This window comes from Lolium perenne, chromosome 6 (genome assembly GCF_019359855.2).
Source record: "Lolium perenne isolate Kyuss_39 chromosome 6, Kyuss_2.0, whole genome shotgun sequence".
NCBI lineage: Eukaryota > Viridiplantae > Streptophyta > Magnoliopsida > Poales > Poaceae > Lolium > Lolium perenne.
This window is the reverse complement of record NC_067249.2, coordinates 252959304-252979229: the sequence shown is the minus strand read 5'-3', so window position 1 is coordinate 252979229 and position 19926 is coordinate 252959304. Positions and strand designations below refer to the sequence as shown.

Sequence of the window (19926 nt, the reverse complement as noted above, 5' to 3'; positions counted from 1 at the left end):
TTATATGACATGGCTAGGAACTATAATGTTTGAAATTCTATCTCTGCCATTGATTGATGAAAATAAGTTGCAACGCATGGCATGCTAGGAATGGTTGTTCAGATGGTTTGTTCCATGTGTTGTCCTAAATTCTTTGGTTACAACAGTAATTGTTTTGTAGGCTCGCTGATTCGTGAATGCTGATGCCTATGCTGTCGATTTACGACTCCTTGCTGCTCCCTAGATGTGTCATACGAGATACTGATCTAATGATCTCAGGAAAAGGAGACATCACTGTTACAGGAAATCTTGATCCGACTCTTCTTTTTTTCTTTTTCAGCAAATACTAGATTTTCATAAGTACAATCAAGTCAGCTCAACGTAAGGGTCTAAGAGAAAGTAGCTGCTCAACTGGTGAAACAGATATTTTGCATGAAACCACTAATCTGTCGACATTGAAGCAGAAATATCATGCAGAATGTTGTTGATCTATGTCCTATAAGTATTTCCCCCATACTGTGGTATTACATGCCTACCAGATAACTATGTATAATTACTACAGCTGATGCAAGGAGTAAACTGTATTCACTCAGCAGGACCTGAAGCCAAATATATATATTAGAAATGTACGCACACATGCGCGGCATGCCGCCGCGCCTATGCCTCCTAGTAGAATGTACGCATGTCAAAATAGAAGTTCTAAAATTAACACCACCAACAGTGACATGAGCGAAGTCGTAGATATAAAGGCAACTGCTTATCCATATTTTCCAAAGGGCACAAATGTCCAATGAGTGTTTTTTCTATTAATAACATATATAATTCATTTTTCCCACAGGCAACCAAAGCCAAATTCCTACTAAACCCTTTTTTGCATTTTATAATCCTAAAGATTTAGATGCTAAAAGTTATCTTTTTTCTAAATATATGTTTTGGTAAACTAGTTGCATGAATGCACGGGATAAAGATTAATATATATCAATTCAATGTAACATACAAGTAAATGATGACAACACAACTAGAGATACAGAATTAGTACAGATCCCTCATTGCAACAGTACTCATAACAATCTTACTAATTCCCATATAAATCACTTATTAACTGCAACAATAGCCATAACAATCATCCACATGATGACCTGTCTCATATAATGTTCCATCCTCTGGGTGCATCAGTTCTTCTTGACATGCATAGCAATGTTGGGTGTCAACACGAATTTCCTTGCCATGGTATCCATCATTACCTTTGATGCCCCGAACCCCACCTATAAAATAACATTAAAACATTGGGGTAAAAGTAAATGAAAATGACATAGACTCCGATTAGAACTGACCAATTCTTTCTTTTTCTTCCAATGAAACTATGCATGTGGGTATATATATATCATCATCACAAACATAATGTAGCTCTGCAAAGAAGAACTCTTCCTTTGAATTCTCCAAAGAGCTTTTGGCTGTGAAGTTTACATGACCATAAAAGCGCCATCCATCCATGATTCCAGTGCTAGTGATGCCTTTGATGAGCTCATACTTGATCTAACATATTCCAAGTAAAAAAAATTTAGCATATATTCTTGCATAATAATGTTAAAAGGTAAAAAAATGATAGACACAATTAAATAGAGAAGCAAGGTTGCAATGAATGAAAATATGTAAGAACATGTACCATTATAAGATCACACCAAATTAAGCATATACAGTTACTTGGCATTTATTCAACGGGGACAAATTCCATTGCTAATGCTATCCTTGAAAGGGACTCATGATCAATGAAACCGGACAAAGTGATTAACCAAGCTACTACAAAGAACCATCAACCAAAGTTCTATTTTAATTTCTATTTACGTTTAAGTACTAATAATGAACAGAAAGATAATCGAGGCTTAGATAACATACCATGTTTTTTTCTTGGCTGTTGTAGTGGTCGAGTGCAGCGGCCACAAATTTATTAGTTTGCCGTTCAAGATCTTCCTTGGAGAAAGTGTTACCATCATTATATAACGAATCAAAGTTGTCCGCAATGTCGTAATCCTCATCGTCCAAGAGGTGGGTGTTCAGACCAGGCTCATTGGGAATGTAATCAGCCATGGTGTCAAATCTAAGTTTATGAAAAAGGTTAGGCGGAAGCATGTGGATATTAATTAGTTATCTGCACCTTCTACGGAGCTTACTCTGGGCCTCCATAAGATGGTGAAGTAGGAAGACGCAGATATGAATCATCGTCTTCGGGTTCCGGGTATGTAGGATTGCTGAGTTTCAGATCAGCACCGGTATCATCAAAGAATTGGGTGCTTGGACCATGCTCACCGGGAGTGTAATCAGCCATGGTCTCAAACCTAAGTCAAATGTAGTTGATGGAAAATGTTAGGCGTGGACATCGTTGTCCGCAGCTTCTACTTAAAGAATTTCTGTGTATGTTCCATAATTCTAGTCGTGGTTTTAGTAATTTAAACTAAAGCTACAACAAGAATTATGGAATGGATAGAGTAATTACTAGTGTGTATGAGGAGCATACTCTGGGTATTCATAAGATGGTGAGGTAGGAGAAGGCGGACATGGTTCATCTTCAGGTTCCGGAGGAGGAGGGCTCCTCTTGTACAGTACAACAGGCATGTGTGGTCGATGTTATTATAGGCCTCACCTCACGGCTCACTGGTAATTGACCAAGCTCAGCTTAGCTTGATTAGCTTTTTGGCGGTGGCGGAACTGATTGATTACTCAGGTGATTGAGCCTAGCCTGCAGGACATAACAAGTAGTAGAACGAATTAACAGCGGCGCCGATGTATATGTGTATGAATACAATCTGAATTTGGAGTGTGATTGAACAAATTGAGCCGCAGTTAAGCTTATAAGGGCAAGTACAATGGACGCTTAGCCTTAAAAAAAAATTAAAACACATCTGATAATATTCGAAGCATCCTATCTCCCAGTGGTAGACGCTAATCACAGACGCTTAACTGCCCGGCCGCTCCGCTCGTTCCTCTACAGGCTACACTCGATACAGGGAAAAAAATGGCCAAGCGGTCGATGCCAGTTCTTGCGTCTATGTCGTGTCTATGCCGAAGAGACGCTAGGAATCAAAACCTGAACTGCCGATCTACCGGGATATTGATCCTGGCGTTCCTAGATAGCGCCCCCCATTGCCGATCTACCGGGATACTCAGATTTCAGTGTCGTTGTAGTACGCACCTCTGTTCACAATTCGGCGATCCGGTCGATCTAAACCTGCTCCGATCTGCGGGGCGGGCAAGCAAGAGATCTGGTTAATCACGAGCTGAATCGATCAACCGCGTGGTGTATACATAGACGGCGGGAGGGATCCCTAACTGAATCGAGATCGGTTGAATACAGTGTCCTACTCCGACTCTCTTCTAAATCGGGTTCCTCTTCCCAAATCCTCTCATCGCTTTTCATTTTTTTTGAGAAATTTCTCCTCGCTTATGATTCCTCTTCCACAGCTCGTTATGGGCTTTGTATGCCTCTGCGCCCAGCCTTTGGATATAGCCTGGGCTGGGCTGGCCCAGCAGACACATGTTGGACCCTGGGTGCAAATTATCTTTACTACTCCCTCCCTCCGCGAAAAGGTGTTGGACCGACGTTTTCCTGAAAAACCCCCTGTTGTTTTTCCGACCACGCGCACGGTCCACGCGCAGACACCGCCCTCCACCCCGACGATACCTTCTTCCTTCCTCTCGTCGACGACGCCCTCCACCCGACGATGCTTCCTCTCCGCCCCAAGTCCTCCACCCGACGTTGCGCGGGACGTCGTCGCCCTCTCCTCCGCTCACCGCGGGCATTCTATCCTTCTCTCGCGTCGCGACACCGTCATCCTCCCGTGCCCACTGTGGTGGGATAAAAATGGGGATTTTCCTCCGGATCTCTCCCGGTGGTGGCGGCACGGCGAAGATCAAGTCGTGGTGGTGGCTGGAGGAGATCCAATCGCGGTGGTGCTGCTATTGGAGGCACGGCGGAGCTCCAATCGGGTGATGTGGCTGGATCCTCCCGAGGTCGTGGTAAATATGCCAATTTGCTCTGGATATGCCGCGGTGGCGGTGGTGGCGGCACGGCGGAGCTCGAGTGGCGGTGGTGGCGGCACGGCGGAAAGGAAGCGGCGGCTGACCGCTGAGCAGGTGGTGGCGCTAGAGCAAAGCTTCAAGGAGGAGAAGCAGAAGCTCGAGCTGGAGCGGAAAATCAAGCTGGTACGGCGGCTGGGGATGGCGCCGCGCTCGGTGGAAGGCAAATCAGCTCGCCAGACACGACGTGCTCCTGGTAGACAACGGTAGCCTCCGTTCTTAGGTGCGCATCTGGCGGTGTGGTTCCAGTACTTTTGCTCCAGTCTCCGGATTAGTTTCACTAATATGGCTTAGTTTTCTTGTGCTTTTTTTTTTGAATGTTAGCAGGAGAACTGCTAAATTCATTGAATAGGTAGAAATTGGTCCAGTTTATGAGGGAAACCGGACCCGAAAACCATACAGATGAACACCTTACAGCTTACAACGCAACACCACAACACACGAAACAACCACCCGCCTTGTCTAACCCAGCCAAGAGGCGAGAGATCAGAACACAGAGCCACACACCGCTTCACAACCGAAGCAAGACAACTCGCAAACACAACTCACGCTCGAAGATGGCATGTGCCAACGTACGATCCACCCTTGAATGCCAAGAAGATAGTGGCGGTGTGGACTGCAGGGCCCGACCAGACCCGAGGAGAGCGCTGTTGAAAAGATGCTGCTTCAGTGTACATCGCGCCCTAGAGGCCCACGCTCCAGTAGTTGCCAACCTTGGCTACTCCAGTGACTGTCTTGGGACTCCTCGTGCAACCCGGACAATGCCTCCAAGGAGGGAACGACACAAAAGCGCCGCCAATGCCTGAACCAGCGAGCTGGGTCTGGGGTTTCCCCCGTCGCACAGGAGGAGGCATGGAGAAAGAGGCATAGACAACGCCTTCAAGAAGGTGACGGCGCCCACAGGCGTCGCCATCGTCCGCAACCGCATAGGGATTTCTCCCAGCCCACACAACAGCCCCGCTGTCCACAAAGAGCAGGCCATCCTGGACCAAAGGCTGGACACACCACCGATGAGAGGCCAGCAAAAATCGCCGGTGAGGGGGGCGATGACCACCTCAGGCCTCATCCATGCCAGCCCAACCACGCTGCAGCTCCGTCATCCCGTCCCCGCGTTGGCGGAAGGATGCAACGCCCATCAGCGGCGCCATACATCTGCCGTCAACCGCCACCACCTCAACCTAGCCTGAAGCTGCAGCAGTCCGCTGGACCCGCCTCCGACCACCACTTTCGGGCCGACGGTGCCATTCATCTCCAGCACACACTGGAGGATGCAACACGGCCAGCACTTCTCACGTCAGCCCAGCTTCCACCATCCGGCACAGCCAGCTGCAGCCCCACCGGGCGACCTCCTTCCTCCGCACGTAGATGGCCAAATCCGCGCGGAGCTGCACGACGCCGACCCGCCTCACCCCGCACAGTCAGGCAGCAGCAGATCGCCCACCTTGCGCCTTCCGAGCGGCCTGGAGCCACCGCGAGCAGCCCGCGCAGCGGCCCATGAGGCCCAGATCGGGCCCGGGGCAGGCCCTGACGCCCGCGCCGCCGCCACAGGTCCAGCCGTCGCCGCGTCGAAGGCTCCTCCGTCGCCGCACGCCGCACACCCGGCCAAGCCTCCCCCGCTGTTGCGCCATCTCGCCGGCCTCCGGCCCCCAACGCGGCGGCCCTCCTCCCTAGCCACAGCGTGAGAGCCGAGAGGCATAAAACCCCGCCGCCCCCTTCACAGGCGCCGCCCGGCTTTGTCGAGGGGCACCTCGGGGAGCGACGAGGGGAGGGAGCCAGGGAGGGGGCGGGGTGGCGGCGGGGATTTGGGTTTGGGCTCCCCGGTCGCCCGGAGGAGGCGACGCGAGGAGCTAGAGGAGCGGTCTTTAGCAAGAATAGTAGATGAGTCAGGTTCTTGTGCTTTTGACTGCATTGGATGAGTGGTTACCAGATGCTAAGGTAGGATGATGCTCCTTTTTGGTTTCTCTACTGATTATTGGAATGAGAATAGTCCAATTCAAGTGTTTATTTATTAGAGAGCTCAAACAAAGTTCTGAAAATTTAATTCACCAAACAAATGGGTACAAGAAAAATGGTCATTCATTCCATGTTACTTATAGGTAGCAACCTGAAAAATTCTGGGATTTGCTTATACTCCTCGATGTTGAACAACCTAGAAAGTCTGAATGTACTGAACAACATAAAATTCTGGGATCATCTGTGTTGTAACACACTGTCGTACTGTACTGAAACTAAGCAAATCCCAGTAATACCAAATCATTAGATGCATGCTAGATTTTCATGACCTTTTCATCTGGTAAAATACAACCTAAATAAATCCAATCTCAGCCGGTTGATATCTTTGGCAATCTCTGAATTTTTGTTTGTTCTAGCAGGGAAGCATTTGACCCAGCTTATGTTTACCCTCTGGAACCTACCTGCTAGCTGTGCACAAACTTAGATAACAATACTGAAGGTTGTGTGAACATATCCATAACACAAAATCTCTGAGTTTTTGCGATGAACGGCATGTAGTCTGTCTACTAATAACTAAAAAGATCAAGAGGTATAATAATAGTCTGTCTACTAGATTTACAAAATCATTCAACAAAGCACCACATTGTGTGAATCTAGTCTATTCAGAAAGCATTTTCTACGTGCAGATGTCATGCTCCTCATTAACCGCGACACATTCCGATCCAGGGAAGAGTTTTTCAAATATTTAGACGCAGATGCAGCCTTTGGTTTCTTCACCTTCGTTTCATGTTCAGTCAGAGTATCATCCTCATCTGTAAATGAGACAGTAAATGAGACATGCAGCAAGGTAATGATCAAACTAAGAAATAAACATAAAAGAAGTTTAACATGTTTCAGACTTTTTCCTTGTAAATATGCAACATCAAAATATTCAAATTCCATATTGTTTGTGTTCCACTATCTAGTCAGCTTACTTTGTTATTTTTGGCTAATACTGACATTTTTTTAACAGGATGGAACCTTGATGATCATATGGCAATTCAATCAGAGAGTGCCCTTGCCATGGAAAGCTAATACTCCAAACAGAGAGTAGAAGATTCATTTCTAGAATTTCAATCAAATATTGTCACAGGTTAGTTTGTTTATCTGTCTACATGCCTACAGCTCAGAACCTTGCATGTGAATTGGCAAAATAAACATTTGTTAAATAAGTTATTTCAGCACAATAATTAGCAAAATGGACAGGGAACATTTGTTAAATAAGTTCTTGTACTGTATGATCTTTGTCTGATCACAACAGAGCAATACTGTCATTGCCCTGAACCTAGACTTGTAGAACGATAGAGAGGAAGAGAGATTGGCGGAATATGTTGGATGTTGTATTGCGCCTCATGGGCGAGTATATATAGAGTACGAGACTTGGAAGCTAAGAAACCTCCTAGGGAGAATATGGAAACAATCCTAATATAATCCCGTGTAATCTATAACTACCAAATATACTCTAACACTCCCCCGCAGTCGTAGCGGTAGCGACATGAACAACAGTAGCGTCGCGGACGGTCAGACTGGAGAGAAGCCGAAGGTAGGAACCAACGGGCTGACACTCCCCCGCAATCATAGCGGGAGCGTCGTGGACGGAGTTGCGTCGCGGATGCTTGGATTGTAGAGGAAGCTGGTGAGGCGCAGGCGAGGTGGTAGCCCTTTATGCCGATGTCGAGGTAGCCGAGAGCGTGGGTGCTGCAGCCTTGGTCGAGGGAGCCGCGCGAGGGATTGCCGTGGTCGACGTCGTGGCCGGGTGCCAGTGTTGATGTAGCCGCAGGCGAGGTGGTGTGCGAGGAGAGTGACAGAGACGCGCCGAGGCAGTCGTGGAGATGGTCGATGCCGAAGTCGATGCAGTTTGAGCCGTCGAGGAGGAAGTGCAACCATAGTTTTGCCAGAACCAGGCGCACGTCGGGGACGAAGGCATACTCTGGTTTTGCCAGAACCGAGTACGCATAGAAGAACTCGGCGGTGACGCGGTCGAGGCAGTCGTAGAGGCAATGCCGTTGAAGACGTCGTCGAAGCCGATGAAGACGAGGCGCCGGTCCGAGCTTGCCAGGCCCGGGGACGCGTCAGGGACGAAGGCACGTACCGGTGTTGCCAGTACCGGGCGTGCGGGGGTAGGGAACATTACAAAGTGCGCGCCATGTCGGAGTAGACTAGTAGAGGAGGTCCCGACGACGGGTGTCGGAGTACAGGAGCAGGTGGTGTAGTCGGGGAAGAGGCGAGTCTCGACGACGGGTGTCGGAGTAGAGAAGCAGGTGGCGTAGTCGGGGAAGAGGCAAGGAGGCTGGCGGCAAAGCTATAGTGTACGAAGACGTACAAGGCGGCTAACCCAGCGGTGACCTGGGGTGGTCATGCTGGACGCCTAGACGGGCGTTGCGGTGGTCGGCGAGCCCAGCGGCGACCTGGGGTGGAGGCGCGGCGGCGGTACACAAAGTAGGCGAGAAAGACCCGGCGGCGTGACGAAGACCATGCGCGGACGGAGGCGACCCGCGCCGAAGGGGTGGCGTTGTGGTGGCCTCGGACATCGATGCGCGGGGGACGGCGAAGGTGACCGCGTGCAGCGACACCACGGCCCGAGGGGCCGGCATAGCTGCCGGGCGCGAGTCGGTGCAACGGCGGGAGACCACCAGCGACGTACACGCCTCGAAAGGCGCGTCGGAGGCCGGTAGCATGGACCAAAGGCGACGGCGCTGCGGCCCGAAGGGGCGACGCAGCGGCACCCCGATGCTCGATCGGTGGTACGCGCGTGCTCGGGGACGTGCTTGGCGTAGACTGCGCGGGGTCGGTTTATCAGACCGACGGCGGCGCGATACGCTCCATGGCGTGGACAACGCGCAGATCGGAGCCGATGGCGACGTTGTCGACGATGTCCCGGGCGATGACGGTGGAGACGAGCCGGCGATGGAGGCCACGCGAGCGAGACAGCCTGCTGCGTCGCACGTAGGGGCGCCCCGTGTGCAGCACGTCCGGCTGTGCCGTGCGGTTGATGGCCGGTGCAGGTCGATGCCGTTGTCGGAGTAGAGGCGCAAGTGGACGACGGCGATGGGCGACTCAATCCGATCTATGATCGGTAAAACCAAAAATAAAACACCGGTCGAGCGACCGACGACGCAAAAAGAAAACCAATCTATGGATTGGAAAAAAAAACTTGAGGGCAGCGGATCAACGGATCGGCGGACGAACCCTCATACGGGTTGCGCGGCCCATGGAGTAGATCATGGAGATCGACCTCCCCGGGGGCAGCGCGGCGCAGAAGCTTAGGCGGCGGCTAGGTTAGGATCGGCGCCGCTCTATTACCATGTAGAACGATAGAGAGGAAGAGAGATTGGCGGAATATGTTGGATGTTGTATTGCGCCTCATGGGCGAGTATATATAGAGTACAAGACTTGGAAGCTAAGAAACCTCCTAGGGAGAATATGGAAACAATCCTAATATAATCCCGTGTAATCTATAACTACCAAATATACTCTAACAAGACTGCTAGAGGTGGTTGTCAGGCCAATCTTAGTTCTTCTCATCCCAAATTAAACAGATGTTCAGGGACCAAAGATAACAAATGTGTTGAACGGAGAATTGTCATAACCATGCCTTTTCTCTCTCTATATCTGTACATTCAAAGAACCTGTTGCATAGACTAGAGATTTGCAAAGTTCAGACCCGTTTTAACATCACTAAAAACCTGCTGCTAACATTCAAACAACCTGGTGCTAGCTGCTGGAGTATAGTTCTTGCTAATTGTGTGCTAAAATTGTACCTGCAGGAGAAGACGGAGTTGTTCATGCTTCGCTTCATCAACTGGGAAGACGGCGTGGGAAACGGACGGCTCCGGCATGGGAAGCGGCGGAGAACGGCCTCGCCTGTGTGTCTTTGCATCGAGAAGGAGGCAGGCCGGAGCTTCTTCCAGAGCATCCGACTGTGAATGCAGTGGCGGGATGCGCTCACGGTCGCCAGGGCGGGAGGAGCAGCGACCCCGGCGGCGCCGGCCTCCTTGAGGAGGCCGCATGGGAAAAGGAGGAGGCAAGCTCGGGAGACCCTCGCGAGGCGCGGAAGGCGAACTTGGGAGGGCAGCGGGAGCCACCGGCATGAGGGGCGGGAGTTCACCGGCGCGGAAGGCGAGCTCGTGAGGACATCGGGAGCCGCCGGCGCGACGGGCGCGAGGCCACCGGAACGAGGGGCGCGAGGCCGCCGACGCGGAAGGCGAGCTCGCGAGGGGCAGGGGCCGCCAGCTAGAGGGAAGAGCAAGGCCGGCGGGCGCGAAGCTGCGGACGTGGGCGCGTGAGGGCCGCCGGCGCGAGGCGCGGGAGCCCGCCGGCCAGCCGTCGTGAGCCCGCGAGCGTGGGAGTCCGCTGATGGAATTCTTCCCGATCGCGATCGATGGATTGCGCTCGGAGCACTACGGGAAAAACGGTCATTGCCGTGCGGCCAAACATTGCCGTGAGGCGCCGCACGGCAAAGAATATGAGTACGGCAAAGTTTCAGGGTGTGATGCGTGCAGTTAACACACGTCCGTTGGGAACCCCAAGAGGAAGGTGTGATGCGTACAGTAGCAAGTTTTCCCTCAGTAAGAAACCAAGGTTATCGAACCAGTAGGAGTCAAGGAACACGTGAAGGTTGTTGGTGACGGAGTATAGTGCGGCGCGACACCAGGGATTCCGGCGCCAACGCGGAACCTGCACAACACAATCAAAGTACTTTGCCCCAACGTAACAGTGAGGTTGTCAATCTCACCGGCTTGCTGAAAACAAAGGATTAACCGTATAGTGTGGAAGATGATGTTTGTTTGCGAAGAACAGTAAAGAACAAGTATTGCAGTAGATTCTATTTCAGATGTAAAGAATGGACCGAGGTCCACAGTTCACTAGTGGTGTCTCTCCCATAAGATAAATAGCATGTTGGGTGAAAAAATTACAGTTGGGCAATTGACAAATAGAGAGGGCATAACAATGGACATACATATCACGATGACTACTATGAGATTTAATCAGGGCATTACGACAAAGTACATAGACCGCTATCCAGCATGCATCTATGCCTAAAAAGTCCACTTTCAGGTTATCATCTGAACCCCTTCCAGTATTAAGTTGCAAACAACAGACAATTGCATTATGTATGGTGCGTAATGTAATCAACACAAATATCCTTAGACAAAGCATCGATGTTTTATCCCTAGTGGCAACAACACATCCACAATCTTAGAACTTTCTGTCACTGTCCCAGATTCAATGGAGGCATGAACCCACTATCGAGCATAAATACTCCCTCTTGGAGTTACAAGTATCAACTTGGCCAGAGCCTCTACTAGCAACGGAGAGCATGCAAGAACATAAACAACATATATGATAGATTGATAATCAACTTGACATAGTATTCCATATTCATCGGATCCCAACAAACACAACATGTAGCATTACAAATAGATGATCTTGATCATGATAGGCAGCTCACAAGATCTAACATGATAGCACAATGAGGAGAAGACAACCATCTAGCTACTGCTATGGACCCATAGTCCAGGGGTGGACGACTCACACATCAATCCGGAGGCGATCATGGCGATGAAGAGTCCTCCGGGAGATGATTCCCCTCTCCGGCAGGGTGCCGGAGGTGATCTCCTGAATCCCCCGAGATGGGATTGGCGGCGGCTGCGTCTCTGGAAGGTTTTCCGTATCGTGGCTCTCGGTACAGGGGGTTTCGTGACGAAGGCTTTAAGTAGGCGGAAGGGCAGCGTCGGAGGGCTGACGAGGGGCCCACCCCATAGGGCGGTGCGGGCCCCCCTTAGGCCGCGCGGCCCTATGGTGGCGGCGCCTCGTCGCCCCACTTCGTAACCCTTTCGGTCTTCTCGAAGCTTCGTGGAAATATAAGACCCTGGGCGTTGATTTCGTCCAATTCCGAGAATATTTCCTTTGTAGGATTTCTGAAACCAAAAACAGCAGAAACAAAGAATCGGCTCTTCGGCATCTCGTCAATAGGTTAGTGCCAGAAAATGCATAATAATGACATAAAGTGTGTATAAAACATGTGAGTATCATCATAAAAGTAGCATGGAACATAAGAAATTATGGATACGTTTGAGACGTATCAAGCATCCCCAAGCTTAGTTCCTACTCGCCCTCGAGTAGGTAAACGATAACAACGATAATTTCTGAAGTGACATGCTATCATAATCTTGATCAATACTATTGTAAAGCATATGAGATGAATGCAGCGATTCGAAGCAATGGTAAAGACAATGGTTAAACAACTGAATCATATAGCAAAGACTTTTCATGAATAGTACTTTCAAGACAAGCATCAATAAGACTTGCATAAGAGTTAACTCATAAGCAATAAATTCTTAGTAGAAAGCTTTGAAGCAACACAAAGGAAGATATAAGTTTCAGCGGTTGCTTTCAACTTCAACATGTATATCTCATGGATAATTGTCAACATAAAGCAATATAATGTTGGAGATATGCCCAAGAGGCAATAATAAAAGTGGTTATTATATATCTTTATGTTTATGATAAATGTTTATATACCATGCTATAATTGTATTAACCGAAACATTGATACATGTGTGTTATGTAAACAAACAATGAGTCCCTAGTAAGCCTCTTAACTAGCTTGTTGATTAATAGATGATTAGTTTCATAATCATGAACATTGGATGTTATTAATAACAAGGTTATATCATTATATGAATGATGTAATGGACACACCCAATTAAGCGTAGCATAAAGATCACGTCATTAAGTTATTTGCTATAAGCTTTCGATACATAGTTACCTAGTCCTTATGACCATGAGATCATGTAAATCACTTATACCGGAAAGGTACTTTGATTACATCAAACGCCACTGCGTAAATGGGTGGTTATAAAGGTGGGATTAAGTATCCGGAAAGTATGAGTAGAGGCATATGGATCAACAGTGGGATTTGTCCATCCCGATGACGGATAGATATACTCTGGGCCCTCTCGGTGGAATAATGTCGTCTAAATGTCTTGCAAGCATATGAATAAGTTCATAAGAGACCACATACCACGGTACGAGTAAAGAGTACTTGTCAGGAGACGAGGTTGAACAAGGTATAGAGTGATACCGATGATCAAACCTCGGACAAGTAAAATATCGCGTGACAAAGGGAATTGGTATCGTATGTGAATGGTTCATTCGATAACTAAGTCATCGTTGAATATGTGGGAGCCATTATGGATCTCCAGATCCCTCTATTGGTTATTGGTCGGAGAGAGATCTCAACCATGTCTACATAGTTCGCGAACCGTAGGGTGACACACTTAAGGTTTGATGTTGTAATAGTAGAACTTGAATATGGAATGGAGTTCGAAGTATTGTTCGAAGTCTCGGATGGGATCCCGGACATCACGAGGAGTTCCGGAATGGTCCGGAGAATAAGATTCATATATAGGAAGTCATTTTATGTGTTTGAAAATGATCTGGTGCATTTATGGAAGGTTCTAGAAGGTTCTAGAAAAGTCCGGAAGAAATCACTTTGGAAGGCGGAGTCCCGAAGGGACTCCACCACCCATGGCCGGCCAACCCTAGAGGGTGGAGTCCAAGGTGGACTCCACCAAAGGTGGCCGGCCACCCCCTCCCAAGGAAAGGTGGGAATCCCACCTCAAGTGGGAATCCCACCTTGGGTAGGTTTCATGTCATATGGAAGGTTTTGGTTTGGGGTCTTATTCGAAGACTTGTAGACCAACTCTTGGGTGTTCCACCTATATAATGAGGGACAAGGGGAGGGGGCCGGCCACCCCAACACCACAAGGTGGCCGCACCCTATAGTGGTCGGCGCCCCCTCTCCCAAACCCTAGCCGCCCCACCTCCTCCACCTCTCCCGCAACGCTTAGCGAAGCTCCGCCGGAGTTCTCCATCGCCACCACCACCACGCCGTCGTGCTGCCGGATTCAAGGAGGAGCTACTACTTCCGCTGCCTGCTGGAATGGGGAGAAGGACGTCGTCTTCATCAACACCGAACGTGTGACCGAGTACGGAGGTGCTGCCCGTTCGTGACGCCGTGATCAAGATCTTCTACGCGCTTTTGCAAGCGGCAAGTGATCGTCTACCGCAGCAACAAGAGCCTCATCTTGTAGGCTTTGGAAATCTTCAAGGGTGATTCTCGATGATCTCCTCGTTGCTCCCATCTTCTAGATTGCATCTTGGTTTGGATTGCGTTCTCGCGGTAGGAAATTTTTTGTTTTCTATGCTACGTTATCCTACAGTGGTATCAGAGTCGTGTCTATGCATAGATGGTTGCACGAGTAGAACACAATGGTTTTGTGGGCGTTGATGCTTATGTTGTCTTTAGTTTGAGTACTTTGCATCTTTGTGGCATAGTGGGATGAAGCGGCTCGGGCTAACTTTACATGACCGCGTTCATGAGATTTGCTCCACGCTCGACATGCAACTTGTATTGCATAAGTGGCTTTGCGGGTGTCTGTCTCTCCTACTATAGTGAAGATTCAATTTACTCTTCTATTGACAACACTATTATCACCGTTGTGGTTCATGTTCGTAGGTAGATTGGATCTTACTCGAAAACCCTAAACCACGTAAAATATGCAAACCAAGTTAGAGAACGTCTAACTTGTTTTTGCAGGGTTTGGTGATGTGATATGGCCATAATGTGATGATGACTATGTATGAGATGATCATTATTGTATTGTGGCAACCGGCAGGAGCCTTATGGTTGTCTTTAAATTTCATGTTGAGTAGTATTTCAAAGAAGTTGTAATAGTTGCTACATGGGAGAACAATCATGAAGACGGCGCCATTGACCTTGACGCTACGCCGACGATGATGGAGATCATGCCCGTTGATGATGGAGATCATGTCCGTGCTTTGGAGATGAAGATCAAAGGCGCAAAGACAAAAGGGCCATATCATATCACATATGAACTGCATGTGATGTTAATCCTTTTATGCATCTTATTTTGCTTAGATCGCGACGGTAGCATTATAAGATGATCCCTCTCACTAAAATATCAAGATAATAAAGTGTTCATCCTTAGTAGCACCGTTGCCAAGACTTGTCGTTTCGAAGCATCTCGTGATGATCGGGTGTGATAGAATCAACAAGTGCATACAACGGGTGCAAGCCAGTTTTGCACATGCGGATACTAAGGTGGCCTTGACGAGCCTAGCATGTACAGACATGGTCTCGAAACACATGATACCGAAAGGTAGAGCATGAATCATATGATTGATATGATGAACACTTTGAGTGTTCGCCATTGAAGTTACATCTTGTCTCGTGATGATCGGACTTGGTGTGGTGGATTTGGTTCGTGTGATCACTAAGACAATGCGAGGGATATTGTTTTGAGTGGGAGTTCACCTAGTTTTTAATTTTGTTGAATTAAAATTTGAACTCAATTTGTCATAAACTTAGTCTAAACTATTGAAAATATGTTGTAGATATGGCGTCCCCAATCAATTTTAACCAGTTCCTAGAGAAAGAAAAGCTTAAGAGCAACGGTAGCAACTTCACCGACTGGTTCCGTCATGTGAGGATCTTCCTCAATGGTGGAAATCTGCAATATGTGCTTGATGCACCGCTAGGTGACCCTCCTGCAGAAACTGAAACCGATGAAGTAAAGAATGTTTACGCGACTCGGAAAACTCGGTACTCTGAAGTTCAGTGTGCCATCCTGTGCAGTCTGGAAGCCGATCTTCAAAAATGTTTTGAGCACCACGATCCACATGAGTTAGTCAATGAGTTGAAAACTATCTTTGAGACTCATGCGGCCATGGAATGCTATGAAGCATCGAAACACTTCTTCAGCTACATGATGGAAGAAGGCAGCTCCGTTAGTGCGCACATGGTCGCCATGACCGGGCATGCGAAGAAACTCAGTGACTTGGGAATAGTGATTCCTAACAGACTGGGGATTAATCGTGTCCTTCAATCACTGCCACCTAGTTACAAGAACTTTGTGATGAATTACAATATGCAGAACATGAACAAAGAGTTACCTGAACTCTGCTGAGATTGAGATTAAGAAAGAGCACCAAGTGTTGATGGTCAACAAGACCACCAGCTTCAAGAAACAGGGCAAGTCTAAAGGCAAGAACAAGAAGAGTGGCAAGAAAGCTGCCACGCCTCCTGTGAAACCTAAGACTGGCCCTAAGCCTGATGCTGAGTGCTATTACTGCAAGGAGAAGGGACACTGGAAGCGTAATTGCTCCAAGTATTTGGCGGATCTGAAGAGCGGCCTTGTCAAGAAAAAGAAAGAAGGTATATCTGATATACATGTTATAGATGTTTATCTTACTAGTTCTCGTACTAGTACCTGGGTATTTGATACTGGTTCGGTTGCTCATATTTGTAACTCGAAACAGGAACTAAAGAATAAACAAAGACTACTAAAGGATGAAGTGACGATGCGCGTTGGAAATGGATCCAAAGTCGATGTGATCGCTGTCGGCACACTTCCTCTACATCTACCTTCGGGATTAGTTTTAAGCCTCAATAATTGTTATTTTGTACCCGCGTTGAGCATGAACATTATATCTGGATCTTGTTTAATGCAAGACGGTTATTCATTCAAGTCTGAGAATAATGGTTGTTCTATTTTTATGAATAATATCTTTTATGGTCGAGCACCTGAAAAGAATGGCTTATTTCTGTTAGATCTCGATAGTAGTGATACACATATACATAACATTGATGCTAAGCGAATTAAATTGAATGATAATTCTACTTATATGTGGCATCGCTGCCTTGGTCATATTGGAGTGAAACACATGAAGAAACTCCATACCGATGGATTACTTGAATCACTTGACTTTGAGTCACTTGATAGATGCGAAGCATGTCTAATGGGAAAAATGACTAAGACTCCATTCTCTGGTATTATGGAGCGAGCTACAGACTTGTTGGAAATCATACATACCGATGTATGCGGACCAATGAGTGTAGCCTCGCGCGGTGGTTATCGTTATGTTCTAACCTTCACAGATGATTTGAGTAGATATGGGTATATCTATTTAATGAAACATAAATCCGAAACTTTCGAGAAGTTTAAGGAATTCCAATGTGAAGTAGAAAATCAACGTAACAAGAAGATTAAATTTCTACGATCTGATCGTGGAGGTGAATATCCGAGTTATGAGTTTGGCATGCATTTAAAGAAATGCGGAATACTTTCACAATTGACACCGCCGGGAACACCACAACGAAACGGTGTGTCCGAACGTCGTAATCGAACTCTCTTAGATATGGTTCGTTCTATGATGTCTCTTACTGATTTGCCATTATCATTTTGGAGTTATGCATTAGAGACAGCCGCATTCACTTTAAATAGAGCACCATCAAAATCCGTTGAAACGACACCGTATGAATTATGGTTTAATAAGAAACCTAAGCTGTCGTTCCTTAAAGTTTGGGGTTGCGAAGCCTATGTAAAAAAGTTACAACCGGACAAGCTAGAACCCAAAGCGGAGAAATGCGTCTTCATAGGATACCCTAAGGAAACTATAGGGTACACTTTCTATCACAGATCCGAAGGCAAGATCTTTGTTGCTAAGAACGGAACCTTTCTTGAGAAAGAATTTCTCACTAAAGAAGTGACTGGAAGAAAAGTAGAACTCGATGAGGTTGAAGAATCTCTGCTCGTTGATCAGAGTAGCGCAGTACCGGAAGATGTTCCTATGCCGCCTACACCGGCAACAGAGGAAGCTAATGATAATGATCATGAAACTTCAAATGAGATAGCTACTGAACCTCGCAGATCGACAAGGGAACGTGCCACTCCTGATTGGTATGATCCTTGTCTAAATGTCATGATTGTGGACAACAATGATGAAGACCCTGCGATGTATGAAGAAGCGATGATGAGCCTAGATTCCAACAAATGGCAAGAAGCCATGAAATCCGAAATGGGATCCATGTATGATAACAAAGTATGGACTTTGGTAGACTTACTTGATAGCCGCAAGGCTGTCGAGAATAAATGGATCTTCAAGAGAAAAACAGATGCTGATGGTAATATTACTGTCTATAAAGCTCGACTTGTCGCAAAGGGTTTCCGACAAATTCAAGGTGTTGACTACGATGAGACTTTCTCACCTGTAGCGAAGCTAAAATCTGTGAGGATTTTGTTAGCAATAGCTGCATTTTTCGATTATGAGATTTGGCAGATGGATGTCAAAACGGCGTTCCTTAATGGAGACATTGAGGAAGAGTTGTATATGGTACAACCCAAAGGTTTTGTCGATCCTAAAAATGCTGACAAAGTATGCAAACTTCAGCGTTCAATTTATGGACTGAAGCAAGCATCGAGAAGTTGGAACCGACGTTTTGATAAGGTGATCAAAGACTTCGGGTTTATACAGTGTCATGGAGAGGCATGTATTTACAAGAAAGTGAGTGGGAGCTCTGTAGCGTTCCTGATATTATATGTAGATGACATATTATTGATTGGGAATGATATAGAACTATTAAGCAGTGTAAAAGGTTATTTGAATAATAGTTTTTCAATGAAAGACCTTGGTGAAGCATCGTATATATTAGGCATCAAGATTTATAGAGATAGATCAAGACGTCTAATAGGGCTATCACAGAGTACATACCTGGACAAGATTCTAAAGAAGTTTAGAATGGACGAAAGTAAGAAAGGATTCTTACCTATGTTACCAGGCAAGGTCTTGAGTAAGACTCAAGGTCCGGCTACGGCAGAAGAAAGAGAAAGGATGAGTCAGATCCCCTATGCCTCGGCAGTAGGCTCTATCATATATGCCATGCTATGTACAAGACTGGATATAGCACATGCTGTTAGTTTGACTAGCAGATATCAAAGTGATCCAGGAATGGAACACTGGACAGCGGTCAAGAATATCCTGAAGTACTTGAAAAGAACTAAGGATATGTTTCTTTGTTATGGAGGTGACCAAGAGCTCGTTGTAACAAGTTACACCGATGCAAGTTGGAACACTGATCCTGATGACTCTAAGTCACGATGCAGGTACGTGTTTATATTGAATGGTGCTGCAGTAAGCTGGGCAAGCTCGAAGCAGTGCACGGTGGCGAAATTCTCAACAGAATCGGAGTACATAGCGGCTTCAGAGGCTTCATCAGAAGCGGTATGGATGAAGAGGTTCATTGTAGAGCTCGGTGTGGTTCCTAGTGCATTGGACCCACTAGTCATCTATTGTGACAACATGGGTGCCATCGCCAATGCACAAGAACCAAGGTCACACAAGAGGCTGAAGCATATCAAGCTGCGTTATCATTCGATTCGCGAGTACATCGAAGATGGAGAAGTAAAGATTTGCAAAGTACACACTGATCTGAATGTAGCAGATCTGTTGACTAAAGCTCTCCCTAGGGCAAAGCATGACCAACACCAGAATGCCATGGGTGTTAGGTACCTTACAATGTAATCTAGATTATTGACTCTAGTGCAAGTGGGAGACTGTTGGAGATATGCCCAAGAGGCAATAATAAAAGTGGTTATTATATATCTTTATGTTTATGATAAATGTTTATATACCATGCTATAATTGTATTAACCGAAACATTGATACATGTGTGTTATGTAAACAAACAATGAGTCCCTAGTAAGCCTCTTAACTAGCTTGTTGATTAATAGATGATTAGTTTCATAATCATGAACATTGGATGTTATTAATAACAAGGTTATATCATTATATGAATGATGTAATGGACACACCCAATTAAGCGTAGCATAAAGATCACGTCATTAAGTTATTTGCTATAAGCTTTCGATACATAGTTACCTAGTCCTTATGACCATGAGATCATGTAAATCACTTATACCGGAAAGGTACTTTGATTACATCAAACGCCACTGCGTAAATGGGTGGTTATAAAGGTGGGATTAAGTATCCGAAAAGTATGAGTTGAGGCATATG

General features: G+C 46.8%; 1 protein-coding gene across 2 annotated transcripts; it reads right to left on the bottom strand.

The window, feature by feature from the left end:
• Positions 1–932: 932 nt before the first annotated feature.
• LOC127305174 (uncharacterized) lies at positions 933–3398 on the bottom strand. Of its 2 annotated transcripts, XM_051335558.1 has the most exons (6): positions 3170–3397; positions 2495–2716; positions 2151–2315; positions 1876–2077; positions 1314–1515; positions 933–1244 (listed from the first exon to the last, which is right to left on the bottom strand). In XM_051335558.1, the coding sequence occupies exons 2-6, from the start codon at positions 2590–2592 to the stop codon at positions 1078–1080; spliced, it is 834 nt and encodes a 277-aa protein (XP_051191518.1). In that variant the 5' UTR covers positions 2593–2716; positions 3170–3397; the 3' UTR covers positions 933–1077. The 2 variants fall into 2 exon arrangements, with proteins under 2 accessions (XP_051191518.1, XP_051191519.1); XM_051335559.2 differs by lacking the exon at positions 1314–1515 and having other exon boundaries at positions 1038–1244; positions 3170–3398.
• Positions 3399–19926: the final 16528 nt, after the last annotated feature.